Genomic DNA, 19,537 nt, shown 5'->3' on the forward strand with positions numbered 1-19,537 from the left:
CCTTGGCTGTGCAGGGACTATCTCCTTGAGAGAGGGGATAGAGAGATCCTGGCAACCGTGATACTTGGTGATCAAAAATAGACTGTACTGCAGCCAGGGGACTCAAGAGGAGTAGAGGCCACCGGCTGCTAGCAGGCTGGACTCTCTGAGGAGCAGGAGTCCTAATAGCTAACTGACACTTGGTGGAATAGTGTCACTGCTAGTATACTGAGATATACTGAGCACTCAAGGGATGAGTGACAGCCTGGAGGGTCGGGCAGGCCAGGTCGGCAACACACGAGCAGATAAGGTACAGAGACAGAAAGGTTGATTCGGTAACCGGGTACAGGCAGGGTTTGGCAACAGGTAGGCAGATATGCAGAGGTACCGAATCAGAAAGCAAGAGCGAGGTCGACAGAGCAAATATTCATAACATATATAAAGCACAGTTCTAGTCTGTGGTGTGAGGTCCGTGGTCTCGACACCCAGGAACTAGTCTAAAGGATAACTCAGTAATGACACAGTGATCCTAAGCTTGGGTGTGAGGCCCTTGGTCACAACACCCCGGAACTGGTCTAAAGTATAACACAGCAATGACACAGTAATCCTAAGCTTGGGTGTGAGGTCCTTGGTCACAACATCCCGGAACTGGTCTAAAGTATAACACAACAATGACACAGTAATCCTAAGCTTGGGTGTGAGGTCCTTGGTCACAACACCCCGGAAATGGTCTAAAGTATAACACAGCGGTAATCTGGCTAAGTGTGAATTCCCAGGCCCACCTGGTTCTAACACACTGTGGGATCTGACTGAGGTCTGAGTGCTCACACGTAAGTATTCGCAATGGCAGACAACCATAGACTGACCAGCAAGATCTATATATACTGCAGCGCTCCTCCGCGCCGCCCTGCGCCACTTAGCCAATCAGTAACTGCGCTGGGATCAGCTGATCGACCTGATCAGCTGATCCTTCTCCTACTGGCATAAAGGGCTTGCCTTCTAGCGTGCGCGCGTACCTCTCCATCTGTGTGCACTAGAAGGCCCAGGCAAACCAGACGCATGCTGCTGTGCGGAAACCGCCGGTCTGAACGCGGAGACAGCCACCCCGCTGCCAGACCGCGCGGCAGCATTTCCGCAATCCATTACAGTACCCCCCCTGAGGAGTGGGCTCCGGACACATTCCACCAGGCTTCCCAGGATGTGAGTCATGAAATTCTTTCTTTAATTCTTCCGCATGCACCCAAGATCTTTCCTCCACACCATATCCTTTCCAGTGGACCAGATACTGCACAGAATTCTGCACCAATCGAGAGTCCAGAATCTTTTCAATCTCATATTCAGGTTGATCATCAACCATCACAGGGGGGGGGGGGGGGGGGGGGAGAGGAATCCACGTGCACTGCCGGCTTTAACAGAGACACATGGAATGATCTCACACCTCGCATGCTGGCTGGGAGATCAATTGCATAAGTGACATTATTAATTTTTCTGGTCACTGGGAATGGTCCTATGAATCTAGGACCCAGTTTGGGTGACAGTTGCTTCAGGGCCAAATGCCGAGTGGACACCCACACCAAGTCTCCTGGAGAAAATTTCCACTCTATAGACCACCTCTTGTCTGCTTGTTTTTTTCTGGGTCTGGAAAGCTTTCCCCAAGTTCCTCTTAACCATTCCCCAAATCTGCTTCAAAGCCCTCTGCCAATCCTCCAAGGCTGGGAATGGTGTAGACGCCACAGGCAACGGGGCAAACTTGGGTGATCTTCCTGACACTACCTGGAATGGGGAAAATCCTGAGGAGGAACTTTTCAGGTTGTTGTGCGCAAATTCCGCAAACGGCAAAAATTTTACCCAATCGGATTGAGCATCTGCAACATAACATCTGAGAAATTGTTCTAGAGACTGGTTAACTCTCTCGGTCTGGCCATTGGTCTGTGGGTGGTAGCCTGATGAGAATGCAAGGTCCATATCCAGCTGATGGCAAAAAGCTCTCCAAAAGTTAGTCACAAATTGGACTCCCCGATCTGACACTACATTTTCCGGAATGCCATGCAGCCGTAAAAAGTGCTGGATGAAGAGATCGGCCAATTCCTGAGCCGAGGGGAGTCCTTTCAATGGAACAAAATGAGCCATCTTACTTAATCTGTCTACTACCACCCAAATGACCATCTTTCCCTCAGACCTGGGGAGTTCTCCTACAAAATCCATGGACAAATGAGTCCATGGTTCTCTTGGCACTGGCAGGGATTGTAAAGTACAAGCAGGAGCCTGGCGAGAAGGTTTACTCCTAGCACACACTGCACATTTTCTTACAAACTTCTTACAATCTGTTGCCAATGTAGGCCACCAAGCACATCTGGCCAGTAAATCCTGAGTTCTGGTGGCCCCGGGATGACCCGCATTTTTGTGGGAATGAAACAAATGTAGGAGTTGCAGACGAAAAAAGGCAGTGGTTCAAACATAACCCCATCGGGCTTCCCCTCTGGAACATCCTGTTGGTAGGGACTCAGAGTGACTGTCCAATCCTTCCAGGTCTCAGTGGCTGCCAAAACTACCTTCTGAGGTAGAATGGTCTCAGGGGCTGAGGGCTGTATTGTCTCGGGCTCGAAACACCTGGACAAGTCGTTTCTACTACCAGGGGTATACGTAATTACAAATCTGAATCTTGAAAAGAACAAAGACCACCGGGCCTGACGAGGGCTAAGTCTCTTGGCGCCCTCTATGTACTCCAGATTTTTATGATCTGTATAAACTGTGATAGTATGTTCTGCCCCTTGTAGCCAATGTCGCCATTCCTCAAAAGCTAACTTGATAGCTAAGAGCTCCCATTTGCCTATATCATACTTTTTCTCTGCGGGTGAAAACCTACGAGAGAAGTAGGCGCATGGGTGGAGTTTGCCCTGCAAACCCGATCGCTGAGACAATACAGCTCCCACCCCCACCTCTGAGGCATCAACCTCCACGATAAAGGGGAAGGAGACATCCACATGTCTTAATATGGGTGCAGAACAAAACCCCCTGTAGTAGTTGGCAAAGCCCAAAAATCTTAGGAGCGCCTTCAGTCCCACAGGCTGAGGCCACTCCAAGACAGCAGAAACCTTTCCAGGACCCATGGAGAGGCCAGACGTAGAGATAATGTACCCCAAGAAGGCAACAGAAGTTACTTCGAAAAGACATTTCTCTAATTTAGCGTAAAGCAGATTCTGTCTTAACTTCCCTAGGACAAACTTAACATGTTTTCGATGTTCCAAGAGATTGGACGAAAAGATCAGTATATTGTCCAGATATACTAAGACGAACTTCCCCAACACCTCCCTGAATACCTCATTAATCAACTCCTGGAAGACGGCCGGGGTGTTAAACAACCTGAAGGGCATCACCAGGTACTCGTAGTGCGAGTCGGGTGTGTTAAAGGCCGTCTTCCATTCGTCACCATCCCTAATTCGAACTACCGTATATACTCGTGTATAGGCCGAGTTTTTGTGTTAAAAAATGCCCCCAAAGTGGGGGTCCCGGCCTATACACGAGTCAATAGTATCTTGTGGTGCCCCCCCCGACCCCCGTCCCTGCATCTTGCGCCGCAATGTAACAGCTAAATGTGGCCGCGTAAGCCCCGCCCCCTGCCGCCACGTGTTGTAAAGTAGTACGATTGGTACCTTGTTTTCCCCCACGCTCCGTGCGCTGCCTCATAGGAATATGTCCTGCAGCCCTCTCTATCCCGTGTCCCGGTCTGGGTATGCAGAGCTGCGGTGTGCGGTGCGTGCGTTTCACTTACCGATGCACGCATTGATTCCTCTTCAGGCCAGTCGCAGGCTCCTTGTTATGACGCCCTCCAGTGATGCATAAGAGGCGCCACTAGAGGGCGTCATAACAAGGAGCCTGCGACTGGCCTGGAGAGGAATCAATGCGTGCATCGGTAAGTGAAACGCATGCACCCCACACCGCAGCTCTGCATACCCAGACCTGGACACAGAGGGCTGCAGGACATATTCCTATGAGGCAGCGCACGGAGCGTGGGGGAGAACAAGGTAGCAATCGTACCACTTTACAACACTGGCAATGGTGGCGGTGGGCGGGACTTATGCGGCCGCACTGAGCTACTTGGCTGAGTGGACCTGAACTCTTGCACAGGACAGAGGGAGTGAAATGCTCCATGTATGTATTTAAAAAGTTTAGGCTGTCTTTTTCCCTCTCATGCACCCTGTATGTTGTCAGAGAGTTTAGCCTGTCTAATTCCCTCTCATGCACCCTGCATGGTTTCAGAGGGTTTAGCCTGTCTTCATTTCCACTTCTGTGGCTAAGCACAAGTTGTACTTCAGTTGTCTGTCTCAGCAGAGAGTTAATAGGTGCACACAGGATGTTAATGCTATGTCTGCTTCCATGAAAGCAGGAAGTGGGCACACTGCAGATTTATTGAGGGTTTTGTATCAGATGTTACAAAGAAATGTTTTTTTTTAAAGGTTAAAGGGACTCCGAGCAGTGCAGAAACTATGGAAAGATGCATATCATTTTAAAGCTCTCTTTCTCCTCTTTGTAATGATATATAAACCGCCGCCCTACGCCTTTTCGTTTTCGCTATTTTCACGATAGAAATTGCCGCGGCCGCGAATTTAATCGCGAAAATAGAGAAAACTAAAAGGCGTAGGGCGACGATTTAGGTGTCGCCTGAAAGAGGAGAAAGAGAGCTTTAAAATGATATCCATCTTTCCATAGTTACATTGTATTACACAGGACGACACTTTCCCCAGTGTCAGCAGCTCCATTCAGCAGAATGGAGCTGCTGACTTTAGGAAAAAGTCGCCCTGTGTAATACAATGTAACTATGGAAAGATGGGTATCATTTTAAAGCTCTCTTTCTCCTCTTTCTGGCGACACCTAAATCGTCACCCTACGCCTTTTAGTTTTCTCTATTGTCGCGAAAACTAAAAGGCGTAGGGCGGCGGTTTATATATCATTGGAAAGAGGAGAAAGAGAGCTTTAAAATGATATGCATCTTTCCATAGTTTCTGCACTGCTCGGAGTCCCTTTAAAATGTTTTTTTTAAAGGTTATTATGCTGTTGGATATCTTTTAGAGCAGGGAAGAAGTTCTGAGTTCAGGTCCGCTTAATGCATTTTCCACCATCGGCTTATACCGATCATTTTTCCCAGTTTTTTGGGGTAAAAGTTGGGGGGTCGGCTTATACTCAGGTCGGCTTATACACGGGTATATACGGTAGGTTGTATGTGCCTCTCAAATCCAGTTTAGAGAAAATCTTGGCGTTGGTAACCTGAGTGAACAAATCGTCAATCAAAGGTAAAGGATAACGATTTTTCACTGTAATCTTGTTTAAGCCTCGATAATCAATGCAGGGACGAAGGCCTCCATCCTTTTTTTTTACAAAAAAAAAACCTGCCCCTGCTGGTGAACGAGAGGGGCGGATGAAACCCTTGGCCAAGTTCTCTTTGATGTATTCCTGCATTGCCAGTTTCTCAGGCCCAGATAGATTATAGAGGTGACCCCGAGGGGGCATACAACCAGATCTTAAATTGATGGGACAGTCGAAAGTACGGTGGGGGGGGAAGTTTATCTGCTGATTTGAGACAGAATACGTCAACAAATTCTGCGTATTGAGTTGGCACACCTTTAACCTGAATCTTGGTGTTACTCACGGTTACTTTTGCTAAACAGTGACGATGACAATGGGTCGACCAGCTCGTTAGCTGACCTGAAGACCGATCTATCTGAGGGGAGTGAAGTTGTAACCATGGCATGCCAAGAATAAAGGTGGAGGTTGCCATACGCAGGACCAGAAACTGTAGGCTCTCTTAATGTAGCACCCCAACACTGAACATCAACTCCGGGGTCCGTGATAAGGGATGTCTACTTTGCAGAGGAGAGTCATCTACCGCAGTGACCAAAACCTGTTGGTCTAACGGAAGTATGGGAACCCCCAAATTCTTTGCAAACTCGTAATCAATAAAGTTAGCCGCTGAACCAGAGTCTATAAAAGCTTCAGTGGGGACAGTCCGACCCTCCCATGTGACGGAACAGGGAAGGAGCAGACGATTATTGTTTAGAGGTAATAATTGCTCGCCTAGGGTATTACCTCTGACTACACCTAGGCGGCAGCGTTTCCCGACTGTTTAGGACAATTCTGTACCTTATGACCCTCCTCTGCACAGTGCAAACAGAGCTGTTCTGTTTTCCTGCGATTCTTTTCCACCCGTGTCAATTTTGACTGTCCAATCTGCATTGGCTCTGGCGGAGGTGAAACGGGTGGAGGAGAGGCGTAGGAGACATATCTTACAGTGTTCTTACCCTGGGTTTGTTTCTGATAGCGTAAACGGCGATCAACCCGTACTGCTAAAGAGATTGCCTCATCAATAGATTTCGGTTCAGGGTGTCCCAACATCAAATCAGAGACTGCGTCTGATAACCCTGATAAAAAGCAGTCTAATAACGCAAATGTCCCCCACCTAGCTGACACAGCCCACTTTCTGAACTCAGCTGCGTAGACCTCTACTGGATCCTTACCCTGACGCAAAGTCTTAAGCTTCCGCTCAGCAGTAGAAGCGATGTCCGGATCATCGTAAATTATGGCCATGGCCTTAAAAAATTCCTCAACCGATGTCAAAGCCTCATGCCCTGCCTGAAGGCTATATGCCCATGTTTGAGAATCTCCTGACAACAGGGTCTTAATGAACGTAATTCTCTGTGCCTCAGTTCCTGACAAATTGGGTCTTAACTCAAAATACGACATTACACAATTTCTAAAGTTCTGAAAGTCAGATCTATGACCAGAAAACCTTTCGGGTACAGACATAAGCAAGTCTGTAACTGAAGGGGATCGCACTGCATTCACAGCCGTTTGAAGGACATGTATAGACCCAGACAAAGCAGTAATCTGGGTCTGATGACCGTCCAGCACCCTGATGAAATTCTCCACCGAGGTGGTGAGTGCATCAAGACGGCTGTTGAGTGCGTCCATTTTGTTTTTCAGGTCTGCCGTTCTGTTATGATTGGTGTCAGCACACAGAGAGAATCTGATTATTGATGATCTGCAGAATCACCAATAATGCAGATGTATACTTGATTATGGATGATCTGCAGAATCACCAATAATACAAGTATGACTAACCTCTGGACACCTAATGAAGTGTAAGTGTTTGGAGTAACTGTAGGCTATCTCCCGTGAGGCGGGTGACACAGGCAGCTCGGCCAGGACCAACCTGAGGGGCAGGTGGCCCTTGGCTGTGCAGGGACTATCTCCTTGAGAGAGGGGATAGAGAGATCCTGGCAACCAGTGATACTTGGTGATCAAATATAGACTGTACTGCAGCCAGGGGACTCAAGAGGAGTAGAGGCCACCGGCTGCTAGCAGGCCGGACTCTCTGAGGAGCAGGAGTCCTAATAGCTAACTGACACTTGGTGGAATAGTGTCACTGCTAGTACAGATAGACTGAGCACTCAAGGGATGAGTGACAGCCTGGAGGGTCGGGCAGGCCAGGTCGGCAACACACGAGCAGATAAGGTACAGAGACAGAAAGGCTGATTCGGTAACCGGGTACAGGAAGGGTTTGGCAACAGGTAGGCAGACATGCAGAGGTACCGAATCAGAAAGCAAGAGCAGGTCAACAGAGCAAATAGTCATAACATATATAAAGCACAGTCCTAGTCTGTGGTGTGAGGTCTGTGGTCTCGACACCCAGGAACTAGTCTAAAGTATAACACAGCAATGACACAGTAAACCTAAGCTTGGGTGTGAGGTCCTTGGTCTCAACACCCTGGAACTGGTCTAAAGTATAACACAGTGGTAATCTGGCTAAGTGTGAATTCCCAGGTCCACCTGGTTTTAACACACTGTGGGATCTGACTGAGGTCTGAGTGCTCACACGTAAGTATTCGCAACGGCAGACAACCATAGACTGACCAGCAAGATCTATATATACTGCAGCGCTCCTCCGCGCCACCCTGCGCCACTTAGCCAATCGACCTGATCAGCTGATCCTTCTCCTACTGGCATAAAGGGCTTGCCTTAGCTCTCCACCTGTGTGCACTAGAAGTCCCAGGCAAACCAGACGCATGCTGCTGTGTGGAAACCGCTGGTCTGAACGCGGAGACAGCCACCCCACTGCCAGACCGCGCGGCGGCATCTCCGCAATCCATTACAGTTTCCTACCAAAGCTGCACCTTTTACTGACCTCACCAAGAAGGGCGCTAATCCTTCAGTTTGGCCTACTCAGGCAGTAGAGGCTTTTCAGGAACTGAAGAGGGCCTTCTGCACTGCTCCAGTGCTCACACATCCTGACGTGCTATGTCCGTTTATTGTTGAAGTGGATGCTTCCGAGATTGGAGTGTAAGGATCTGCGCATGCAGATCCATATCAAGGCAAAACAAGAAATAGAGATGGTGGATAAACGTGTTTAATTACAGAGTGCAAATGAACATATATACACATACAAACAATATGCATGCAATCGTACAATATGACCACCGTGCCCCGATATCACCCTGACTGACTAACTAATATTTACAATGAATATGCAAAGACACGGGTCACACAATATATACTCAGTAGCAGCACACAGGAACCCGGATCACACAATATATACAATAGCAGCACACAGAAACCCGGATCATAATATATATACAATAATAAAATATATACAGACTCATATCAGCAGAATCAGCACACAGGAGAATAGTCGTACAAGCCAGGATCAATTATCAGAATATCAAAAGTATACAGACAGTGGACAAGAGAATAGTTAGACAATGCAAAAGGTCAATACCGGGAGATCAATACAAATACAGGAGGCCAGGAGCTAGGAGCAAAGACGGGTGACCAGAGCACAAGGCCTACAGCACACAATGATCTAGCAATGTTCTTCAGCTAGAGGCAGTCTTAAATACTGCACAATGGTCAGGTGACTGTTCACAGGGTTCCAGAGATGAGGTGAGAGCTCTGCTGGTGGACAGCGGAAGTTCATGTAAAAACCATAGTGTGACACCAGCAGGAATTCAAACAGCAAGCAGCATGACATTACCCCCCTCCCCCTTTAGGAGTGGCCTCTGGACGCTCCACCAGACCTCTAACTTACACCCACCTGGGTCCCAATAATCAGGCAAAGTGGTATGCAGCAAATACCATGGCAGAGCAGGCAACAGTGCTGGCTCAATTCTGCATGGGCAGAGAGGGATATGATTCAAAAACAAAACCACAAGTCTTTGGAGACTGAGCTGCTGGACACTGGAGAAGCTGGACAGTAAGTGACTTAAAAGAGTCATGCAGAATAATGAGCTTGAAAAAGACTGCAAACCACCAGGCAAGACTATAGACTTGACAACAGACTGGAGATCATGAGATGGAACCACAGGCTGGGTAGCAGCTTGAGCCCCACCAGGAATAACACTGAACTGGGCACCATTAGGAAGAACAGCGGACTGGATGCTATCAGGAGCAGGAACAGCAGACTGGATGCCATCAGGAGCAGGAACAGCAGACCGGATGCCATCAGGAGCAGGAACAGCAGACTGGATGCCATCAAGAGCAGGAACAGCAGACTGGATGCCATCAAGAGCAGGAACAGCAGACTGGATGCCATCAAGAGCAGGAACAGCAGACAAAGTCTGTAATAGCTGAGCCACAGTAGAAGTCCATAATGGCCATATAGCAGCAGGAACAAAAGTCTGTATCAACTGGATAGCAGCATAAACAGGAGGAAATTGAATGCCAGCATGAGTATGTAGTAACTGAGCTTTATCAAAAGTCTTTGCAAACAGGATGCCAACAATAGCTTGTGGGAGCAGGGTGCCAAAAAAAAATCTTTAGAGTATGCATGCCAACTAAAGTTTGCATAAACTGGGGGTCAGCAGAGGACCATGAAACTGACTGGATAAAAGGCTGAGCATCAGGAAGCTGGATGGCAGGAGGCCGGAAAGCATCTGGCTGAACAATGACCTGGAGACCGGCAGGCAGGGAAACATGCTACTTAGTTTCAGGCAGGACAGCAGCAGGTTGAACAACTTCAGACAGTGAAGCAGCAGGCTGAATAGCTTCAAACAGGGAAGCAGCAGGCTGGTGAGTTTCAGACAGGGAGGGAGCAGGCTGGTGAGTTTCAGACAGGGAGGCAGCAGGCTGGTGAGCTTCAGACAGGGAGGCAGCAGGCTGAACAACATTAGGGATCTGGATCGTTGGCTGAGCACCTGGCTGGGCCGTTGGCTGAAATCCCAATGAAGCCTGTGCGGGCTGGATGCAACACTCTGCAGGCTGGATGCAACACTTTGCAGGCTGGATGCAACACTTTGCAGGCTGGATGTAACGCTCTGCGGGATGGATGCAATGCTCTGCGGATGGATGCAACGCTCTGCAGGCTGGATGCAACGCTCTGCGGGCTGGATGCAATGCTCTGCGTGCTGGATGCAATGCTCTGCGGGATGGATGCAACGCTCTGCAGGCTGGATACAATGCTCTGCGGGCTGGATGCAAAGCTCTGCGGGCTGGATGCAAGTCTCTGAGGGTTGGATGCAAAGCTCTGCGGCCTGGATGCAAGTCTCTGAAGGTTGAATGCAAAGCTCTGAGGGTTGGATGCAAAGCTCTGCGGCCTGGATGAAAAGCAATATATTTCTCATGTAAAAGGGGGTATCAGCTACTGATTGGGATAAAGTTAAATTCTTGGTTGGAGTTCCTCTTTAATGTTTCTATTTCATTCCCCAACCGCTCCAACCGACCTTATTTCTGATTAATTAATAATTCAATAAACCCCATCCCACATTTATGGAAATACTCCTACCACTCTGCATCATTAACCTAATTTTCTTCACCACCCCACCTTAATTTTTTAGGTACGATCCCTTCTTTATGACATTTTGTCAGAGCAGCGACATCCCACCAGGTTTGCTGTTCTTTAAAGGGAACCTAAACTGAGAAGGATATGGATTTTTCCTTTTAAAATAATACCAGTTGCCTGAATCACCTGCTGATCCTGTGTCTCTAATACTTTTAGCCACAGCCCCTGAACAAGCATGCAGATCAGGTGCTCTGACTGAAGTCAGACTGGATTAGCTGCATGCTTGTTTCAGGGTGTGATTCAGCCACTATTGCAGCCACAGAGATCAGCAGGACTGCCAGGCAACTGGTATTGTTTAACAGGAAACATCCATATCACTCTCAGTTAAGGTTCCCTTTAAGCATTACACCTTGTAATTGTTTAAAATCATTATCTAAAGTATTTGCAGTCAGAATCCCATAACCAAACACCTCATCCAAATTGATTTTTCATTTTCTCCTAGATTCAAAAACATCCATATTAGCATCCATACCTGCAGTAAATAAGTGATTAAGATATAAGATACCAGTCTCAGTATAAATAGTGGAGCGCAATAATAAAAAGTCACTTAAAAGTAATAAAAATTGGGCATAATCGCACTACAAGCTCACAGTGCTATTGGATGTAGACACTTCCAGATGATCACCAGAGTAGTTCATCCACGGCCACTGTGTCAAACACTTAAAAAGACAAAGGCCTCAATTCACTAAGATCATGCTGTAGATAATAAGGCAAGAGAAAACTTACCTCCATACAGAGAGTTATCTTATCTCTTCATTCCTTATGTTACCTCCTCTGTTGTTAATTTACCTCCTCTGTAGTTAAGTTACCTCCTCTGTAGTTAAGTTACCTCCTCTGTAGTTATTTTCACACGCAGTTAATTAACAGTCTGTCTTTAACTCTGGAGTTATTTTAAGGATTGGAGAGTTAACTTAAAGACAGAAGAGTTAACTTTAGGTTTGCCTGAGGTAAAATGTTTCCTGAATACTACATGCCTTATCACCATGGTAACAACTCTAGAAACGTTATTAAAGACAGGAGATAAGCTTAGTGAATTGAGGCCAAAAAGAGTTCCATAGGGTAGGCTGCAGTACCAGCTGCTGCCTGCCTGCTCCACCCTACCCCCAAGATTTAATTAGACGGCTGCAGTACCTGTATTCTACTATCTGCGCCACACTTCTAATGGGATCTTTTTCTTCTTACCAGCACCCCTATTACCCCTCTTTCCCTGAAAATAAGACCTACCCTGAAAATAAGCCCTAGCTGGAATTTTGAGCATGCTTGAAATATAAGCCCTACCCGAAAATAAGCCCTAGTGGAAGTTAAAGAGGAGGAAGAGGCAGTCAGTAAGTGGGGACACAGTGGTGCAGTACCAATCGGGCACTGGTCCTGTCATCCCAGCACACAGCAAGGTTATCAGCTGTGTGCAGGGAAGACAGGGCGGGTGCCTGATCAGTACAGTAGCATACTTTCAAATCCATGAACATCACAGTACAAAGGAACAGGAAAGGTTCTGCTGAGAGACACTTCCTTATAGAAATATAAGACACCCCCTCAAAATAAGCCCTAGCACATCTTTTAGAGCAAACATTAATATAAGACACTGTCTTATTTTTGGGGGAAGACGGTAGCTTTTAAACACCCATGTTATGAATTCAATTGCACTATAATATATAGAAAACACACTAAAGGCATATTAAATTATATATAAAAATTTATAAAAAAAAATTGTACAGAAGTAGGAGATCATGACAAAATTTTAATTAAGTGGCTTAATTTTTTTTTTATATTTTATTTTTTAATAGAATAGAACTGTGGCGCAGATAATAGAATACTGGCACTGCAGCCTTCTAATTATATCTTGGGGGTAGGGTGGAGCAGGCAGGCAGCAGCTGGTACTGCAGCCTAAGGTGTAATTGGGGTGGCACAGACAGTCATCTTTTGGTATTGCAGTTTGATTTTTATGGTGGTGACGCAGACAGGTGATTCTTGGTACTGCAGCCTTTCTTCACAAGTTTTAACCAATAAAGTTTGAGGAGGGGATTTTTAACCACCCTGGCATTCTATTAAATGCGCCAGGGTGGCAGCGCAGCAGTATTTTTTTTTTTTAAATCATGTAGCTAACCTAGCGCTAGCTACATGATTCCCCCCTCCCTGCTCCCTCCCTCACACCCTTCTGATGGCCGCCGGCGCGAAGTCCCATCCGGAAATCCTGTTCTAAACGGGATTTCCTTTGGGGCTTCCCCGTTGCCATGGCGATGATCGTGATCGGGAGTCCCGATCCACCCCTCAACGCTGCCTGGCATTGATTGGCCAGGCTGCGCACGGGGTCTTGGGGGGGGGGGGCGGCATAACGTGGCGGGTAGCGGCGCATCGGCGGCGATCGTCGTAAACACGCAGCTAGCAAAGTGCTGGCAGCATGTTTTAAAAAAAATTAAGAAAATCGGCCCACTAGGGCCTGAGCGGCACCCTCCGGCGATAATGGACGAGCTAGGCTCATCATTACCGCCACGGAGGTTAAAGTTCATCCTTGTAGCCAATCAGTAGCACCTGATGAGACTTCAGGGTTGAAAAAAGTAGGGCGGAGCCTTGAGAGGTGCGAGGAGTGGGAGTCATTTATGGCAGCACGGTTTGGCTTTCTTTGAACCTGCAGAGGCAGATGCATTGGGTGCGGTGTCCCGGGAACACCACTTGTTACATGCTCGCTTATCTTCGATGTTTGTAAGTGCAATACCGCTTGCTTGTGATTTTATTAAACTGTACTTCACTATATACAATTTGTTTGAGCCCTAGACTTTGGATCTGGCTGAGGCCCGTAATGGACCTCCTTCTAAAGACAAAGCTGATTGCAGAACCTTATGTATTGATCCCCCCTGAGCGCTTATATATCTCTTGTTTGAGAGGTTAACTGGGTGAGTGTGGGCTAAGTGTGGGAGTGCCTATCACTCACTTTGTGCTTGTAGACGGGGTGTGGAATCCATATTGGGGTGCCTACAGTACTCATATTGAGTGCCTACAGTACTACCCTATGGAATTCTTTTTGTCTTTTTAAGTGTCTTACACAGTGGCCGTGGATGAACTACTCTGCTGATCATCTGGAAGTGTCTACATCCAATGGGACTGTGAGCCTGTATATACTGGTATATATCTGGTATACTGGTATACATCTGGAATACCCATTTTTTATCACTTTGAAGCTGTAAGTGACTTTTTATTATAGCGCTCCACTATTTATACTGAGACTGGTATCTTATAGCCTAAGTGCGGCATAATTCTACATTGTTTGGAGGGAGAATAGTATAGCTGGTGGGAGCAGCAGGGGTTATTGTAGCTGGATAGTGTGGTTTAGATAGACAGCTTGGGGGAAGGGGGGGGGGGGCAAAGCTCCATAAGACACCACTGAAATATAGATGCACCTAGGTTTAGTATTTTTTCGCCTTTCCCCCCCCCCCCCCCCCCCTCTAAACCTAGGTGTGTCTTACATTCCGGAGCATCTTATATTCCAAAAAATACTGTATATTTTCCCATTCAGTGTTCTAAAAGAATTGATTCCATTCAAAACACAATCACTTCAGAAAGGAATCCATTCCTGCCACTCTCACCACATCAGTTTTCATTCCAGCAAAGAATCTACTGAAAATAGATCTAACCACAGAGTTGCCATGTTTGATACAATGCAACGTTATGGGCCATCGATCTAAAGTCACTCCGGCCCCAACACAAATTCACCTACTGTGGGTTTTCCATCCTGTCCAATCAATACTATTGATTTTAGGCTAAAATTGATTGAAGTGCAACTGATCTAAAATTTTGAGGAATCAAGTCCCATCAGAATTAATAAGAGTGATGGAATCTGGAGGGAATCACATGGGAAGGTTGATGTGTGTATGGGCACTTGTAATGAAATGTTCAGCCTCATTGTCACATAGTACTAGAGAACATACCGTATTTTTCAGAATATAAGACAAATTATTTGCCCCAAAACTTGGGGAGAAAAGTGGACATGTCTTATATTACAAAGATACCGAATTTTACTATGCAGAGCACACTGGGAAGCTATGGGTATACTATACCTGCTAGGATCAGCATGTTTAGAGACAGCGGCTGGAGGACCACGGTGGCAGCGGCAGGGTGGACCCCGGCGATTCTGCACAACGGTAGGTGGCTGGTGTCCCTACCTACCACTGCAACAGAAGAGGAGCGCACTGCAGGAGGAGAATATTGGGGAGGATCGCGGAGGCTGCAGGACCTGGAGCCGGGGGAAGAGGTTCGAAGCGGCAGGAGCTAGTATAGTATGATATTGTAGTGCAGTGCAGTGTAGTTCAGGGCAGTGGAGTGTAGTTCAGCTAATTGCAGTGTAGTTTAGTGAAGTGTAGTGTTAATGTAGTTTAAGTGCAATGTAGTGTATTGCTGTATAGCTTAGTTGGTAGGGCAGAAAGTTAAAGTATAGTGTAGCATAGTGTATTGTGTAAAGTAATTGGTAGGGGAAACAAGGATTAGTGTAGTGTAGAGTAGCGTAGAGACAGTTTTAGGGGGTAAAAGGTCCATAAGACTCCGCTGCACTATAGACACACCTAGGTTAAGTTAATTTTTTTTCCCCTGATTTTTGCCCTGTAAACCTAGGTGTGTCTTATATTCGGAAAACTATGGCAGTATAGATGAACAGGGATAGTTCCTAAAAACAGGAATTTTAGGGGAAAAAATTATATTTTTTTTAAATGTACCTTAAATCCCTGACGTTGTTCAGGGCTGGTACAAGTTTCCTCAGTCCTTCATCTGGAATATCACATCTCCACAGCTTCACTTTTCTTGTCACTTTGCAGTATTTCAGGATGTAAGACACCACAGAGCAGTCCAGAGGGGTGAGCCGAACATTTGAGAAGTCAATAAGCTTCTGTGACCCGACACACTGTGACACCAGAGCCTTATTCCTGCTTTCATACAGACAGTAGAAAACATTAAGAAGCTTCCTAGTATATTTTTTATGTCTTTGTTTTTCTGTAAAGTTCTGCTGTAACCAGGTGATCACCCATCTGGAAGCCTCAGGAGACAACTCCCCCACATAAGGTTTCAGCATGGATCTAGTAGAGTTGTCAGAGAGACCACAGAGGAAACGGAGAAATATTTCAGCACGACCATCTTCATAGGAATCAGCCTTGTTAAGGGATTCATGTAATTTGTCAGGATTATAGTTAATAAAATGAGCTAAAGCAGCAAAAAACTCCTGCAGAGTGAGATGTAAGAAGGAGTAATCCACATCAGGAGGGTGACCAGATTCCATCATGAAACATGAAAGGAGAGGCTTATCAGCCGTCACATTGAATGACTCCAGATCATGCTTATCAAACACAATCCTGTGATTCATGACTCCATGTTCTGCCATCCACCCCAGAGATGTCAGGATATTCCGAGCAGCGGGAGGGTCATCTCTGTTCTGGTTGTGATTGGCCAGAATGTTGGAGACAAAAGCCACAAATAGTTGTGTCACAGTTTTGGGCAATGGTGTCACCAGCTGGTCAGTATTTGCTGGTTGGTTTCTGTAGCACATTGATAACACGGTACAGATGATCCAGCAGTAGGCTGGGATGTAGCAGAAAGTGTACAATGAGCCATTCTCCTGCACATGGTGAAAATTCTTCTCTCCCAATTCCTTATTATTAAAGAAATGTTCAAAGTAAGCCAGCCTATCTGCATGGAGAAATCCCAGGATCTCTGTTACTCTCTGGAAAACACGAGTATCCACTGTTGCCAGTCTGGTAGGACGGCTGGTTAACAGTACAGAACAACCCTTAAGCAGTGTCTTTGTGATTAAACTACCCACAATCACACCAACATCTCCTCTTTGTTTTGGGCTGCTGGATAGTTTACTTGATGTGAAATCCATTTGGTGAATACTTTCATCTAAACCATCGAATATAAACAGAAGTCTTTCTGGATGACATAAAATATCTCCCAGGTGCCCCTCCAGATGTGGATATTTATGAAGAATCATCTCCTCTAAGCTGACCTCAGCCAGTTTATTAAGTTCCCGGAATCTGTAGAAGAAGACAAAAGCAAATCTCTGGTAGAGATTTCCAGTCACCCAGTCATAGACAAGCTTCTGCATCAGCGTGGTCTTCCCTATTCCTGGCACTCCGCTCACCATTACTGCACGAGGGATACATTGTGACTGGGGGGTCCAGCGGAACAGCCTGCTAGGGGAGATGTGCTCCAGTCCAGTCTGTACTTTCTGCATGCATTCCTCATGTTTTCTCCCGGTCTCTAATAGCTCATTCTGGGGACGCTTCCTGAACTGGTCAGTGGAGACAACAACCAGGTTCACATAACGCTCATTGATGAGGAAGCTTTGTTCCACCAGAGTAGATCCTGGTGGTCTGTGCTCCACTAGAGTTTGACTTCTCTCCAGCAGATGTGTCTTGTGCTGTTCTTGTATATCTGGGGAGAAATAAACAGTATAATTACTGAGAACATGATGGGTTGAGAGAACATTACATACTTATTTATCTCACTGAAATTACTGCAATATTAGGTACAATAGGTGTCATTTTCAAGGGAGATGTAATATGATGCCATGTGGACTTAAAGAGAATCTGTACTCACAAATTCTTACAATAAAAAGCATACCATTCTATTCATTATGTTCTCCCAGGCCCCTCTTTGCCGTTTCCACCACTCCCTGCAGCGATCCTGGCTTTTAATCGGCAGTTTTAGGCAGTGTTTACAAACAAAAAACATGGCCGCTAACCAGGAAGTGGTGTGTGTGTGTGTGTGTGTGTGTGTGTGTGTGTGTGTATATACAGTGGGTTGCAAAAGTATTCGGCCCCCTTGAAGTTTTCCACATTTTTTCATATTACTGCCACAAACATGAATCAATTTTATTGGAATTCCACATGAAAGACAAACACAAAGTGGTGTACACATGAGAAGTGGAACAGCAATCATACATGATTCCAAACATTTTTTTTACAAATAAATAACTGCAAAGTGGTGTGTGCATAATTATTCGGCCCCCTTTGATCTGAGTGCAGTCAGTTGCCTATAGACATTGCCTGATGAGTGCTAATGACTAAATAGAGTGCACCTGTGTGTAATCTAATGTCAGTACAAATACAGCTGCTCTGTTACGGCCTCAGAGGTTGTCTAAGAGAATCTTGGGAGCAACAACACCATGAAGTCCAAAGAACACACTAGACAGGTCAGGGATAAAGTTATTGAGAAATTTAAAGCAGGCTTAGGCTACAAAAAGATTTCCAAAGTCTTGAACATCCCACGGAGCACTGTTCAAGTGATCATTCAGAAATGGAAGGAGTATGGCACAACTGTAAACCTACCAAGACAAGGCCGTCCACCTAAACTCACAGGCCGAACATGGAGAGCGCTGATCAGAAATGCAGTCAAGAGGCCCATGGTGACTCTGGATTAGCTGCAGAGATCTACCGCTCAGGTGGGGGAATCTGTCCATAGGACAACTATTAGTCGTGCACTGCACAAAGTTGGCCTTTATGGAAGAGTGGCAAGAAGGAAGCAATTGTGAACAGAAAAGCATAGGAAATCCTGTTTGCAGTTTGCCACAAGCCATGTGGGGGACACAGCAAACATGTGGAAGAAGGTGCTCTGGTCAGATGAGACCAAAATGGAACTTTTTGGCCAAAATGCAAAACGCTGTGTGGTGGTAAACTAACATTGCACATCACTCAGAACACACCATCTCCACTGTCAAATATGGTGGTGGCAGCATCATGCTCTGGGGATGCTTCTCTTCAGCAGGGACAGGGAAGCTGGTCAGAGTTGATGGGAAGATGGATGGAGCCAAATACAGCGCAATCTTGGAAGAAAACCTCTTGGAGTCTGCAAAAGACTTGAGACTGGGGCGGAGGTTCACCTTCCAGCAGGACAACGACCCTAAACATAAAGCCAGGGCAACAATGGAATGGTTTAAAACAAAACATATCTATGTGTTAGAATGGCCCAGTCAAAGTCCAGATCTAAATCCAATCGAGAATCTGTGGCAAGATCTGAAAACTGCTGTTCACAAACGCTGTCTGTCTAATCTGACTGACCTGGAGCTGTTTTACAAAGAAGAATGGGCAAGGATTTCAGTCTCTAGATGTGCAAAGTTGGTAGAGACATACCCTAAAAGACTGGCAGCTGTAATTGCAGCAAAAGGTGCTTCTACAAAGTATTGACTCAGGGGGCTGAATAATTACGCACACCCCACTTTGCAGTTATATATTTGTAAAAAATGTTTGGAATTATGTATGATTTTCGTTCCACTTCTCACCTGTACACCACTTTGTATTGGTCTTTCACGTGGAATTTCAATAAAATTGATTCATGTTTGTGGCAGTAATGTGACAAAATGTGGAAAACTTCAAGGGGGCCGAATACGTTTGCAAGCCACTGTATATATAAAAACGTATGTGTGTGACGTGATCACTCGAAAACGTCTAGACCGATTTCAAGGAAACTTGGAATACAGATCCCTTAGGGCCCATTCACACTTGAGCGTTTTGCTGGCGATTTCAGCAAAACCCTTAAACACTAACGTTTTTGAAAGCTCTAGTGTAATAAGTCTTTCGGCCCATTCTTAGGCCCCGTTCACACTTGCGGTTGTCTGCCAAACGGACCGGATGACCTGACCGGATCCAGACCGGATCCGGATCGGAACCGTACGGTTCTGATCCGGATCCGATCCGGATCCGGTCAGGTTGCATCAGGTGTTCATCAGGATGCGATCCGGATCCGTTTGGC

At 46.2% G+C, this 19,537-nt stretch overlaps 1 protein-coding gene across 7 annotated transcripts in view; it reads right to left on the minus strand.

The window, feature by feature from the left end:
- The window catches only part of LOC137532296 (NACHT, LRR and PYD domains-containing protein 3-like), a 784,203-nt gene that overhangs the window by 523,579 nt on the left and 241,087 nt on the right, over window positions 1–19,537 (minus strand). For all 7 annotated transcript variants that reach the window (XR_011023906.1, XM_068252693.1, XM_068252702.1 and 4 more), the window contains exon 6: window positions 15,511–17,221. Coding sequence is in view for 6 of the 7 variants with exons in the window: in XM_068252693.1 (XP_068108794.1) it covers window positions 15,511–17,221 (1,711 nt within the window). In the remaining variant the exon portion in view is untranslated. The remainder of the gene's footprint in view (window positions 1–15,510; window positions 17,222–19,537) is intronic.

The sequence above is a fragment of the Hyperolius riggenbachi genome, chromosome 1, assembly GCF_040937935.1.
Source record: "Hyperolius riggenbachi isolate aHypRig1 chromosome 1, aHypRig1.pri, whole genome shotgun sequence".
NCBI lineage: Eukaryota > Metazoa > Chordata > Amphibia > Anura > Hyperoliidae > Hyperolius > Hyperolius riggenbachi.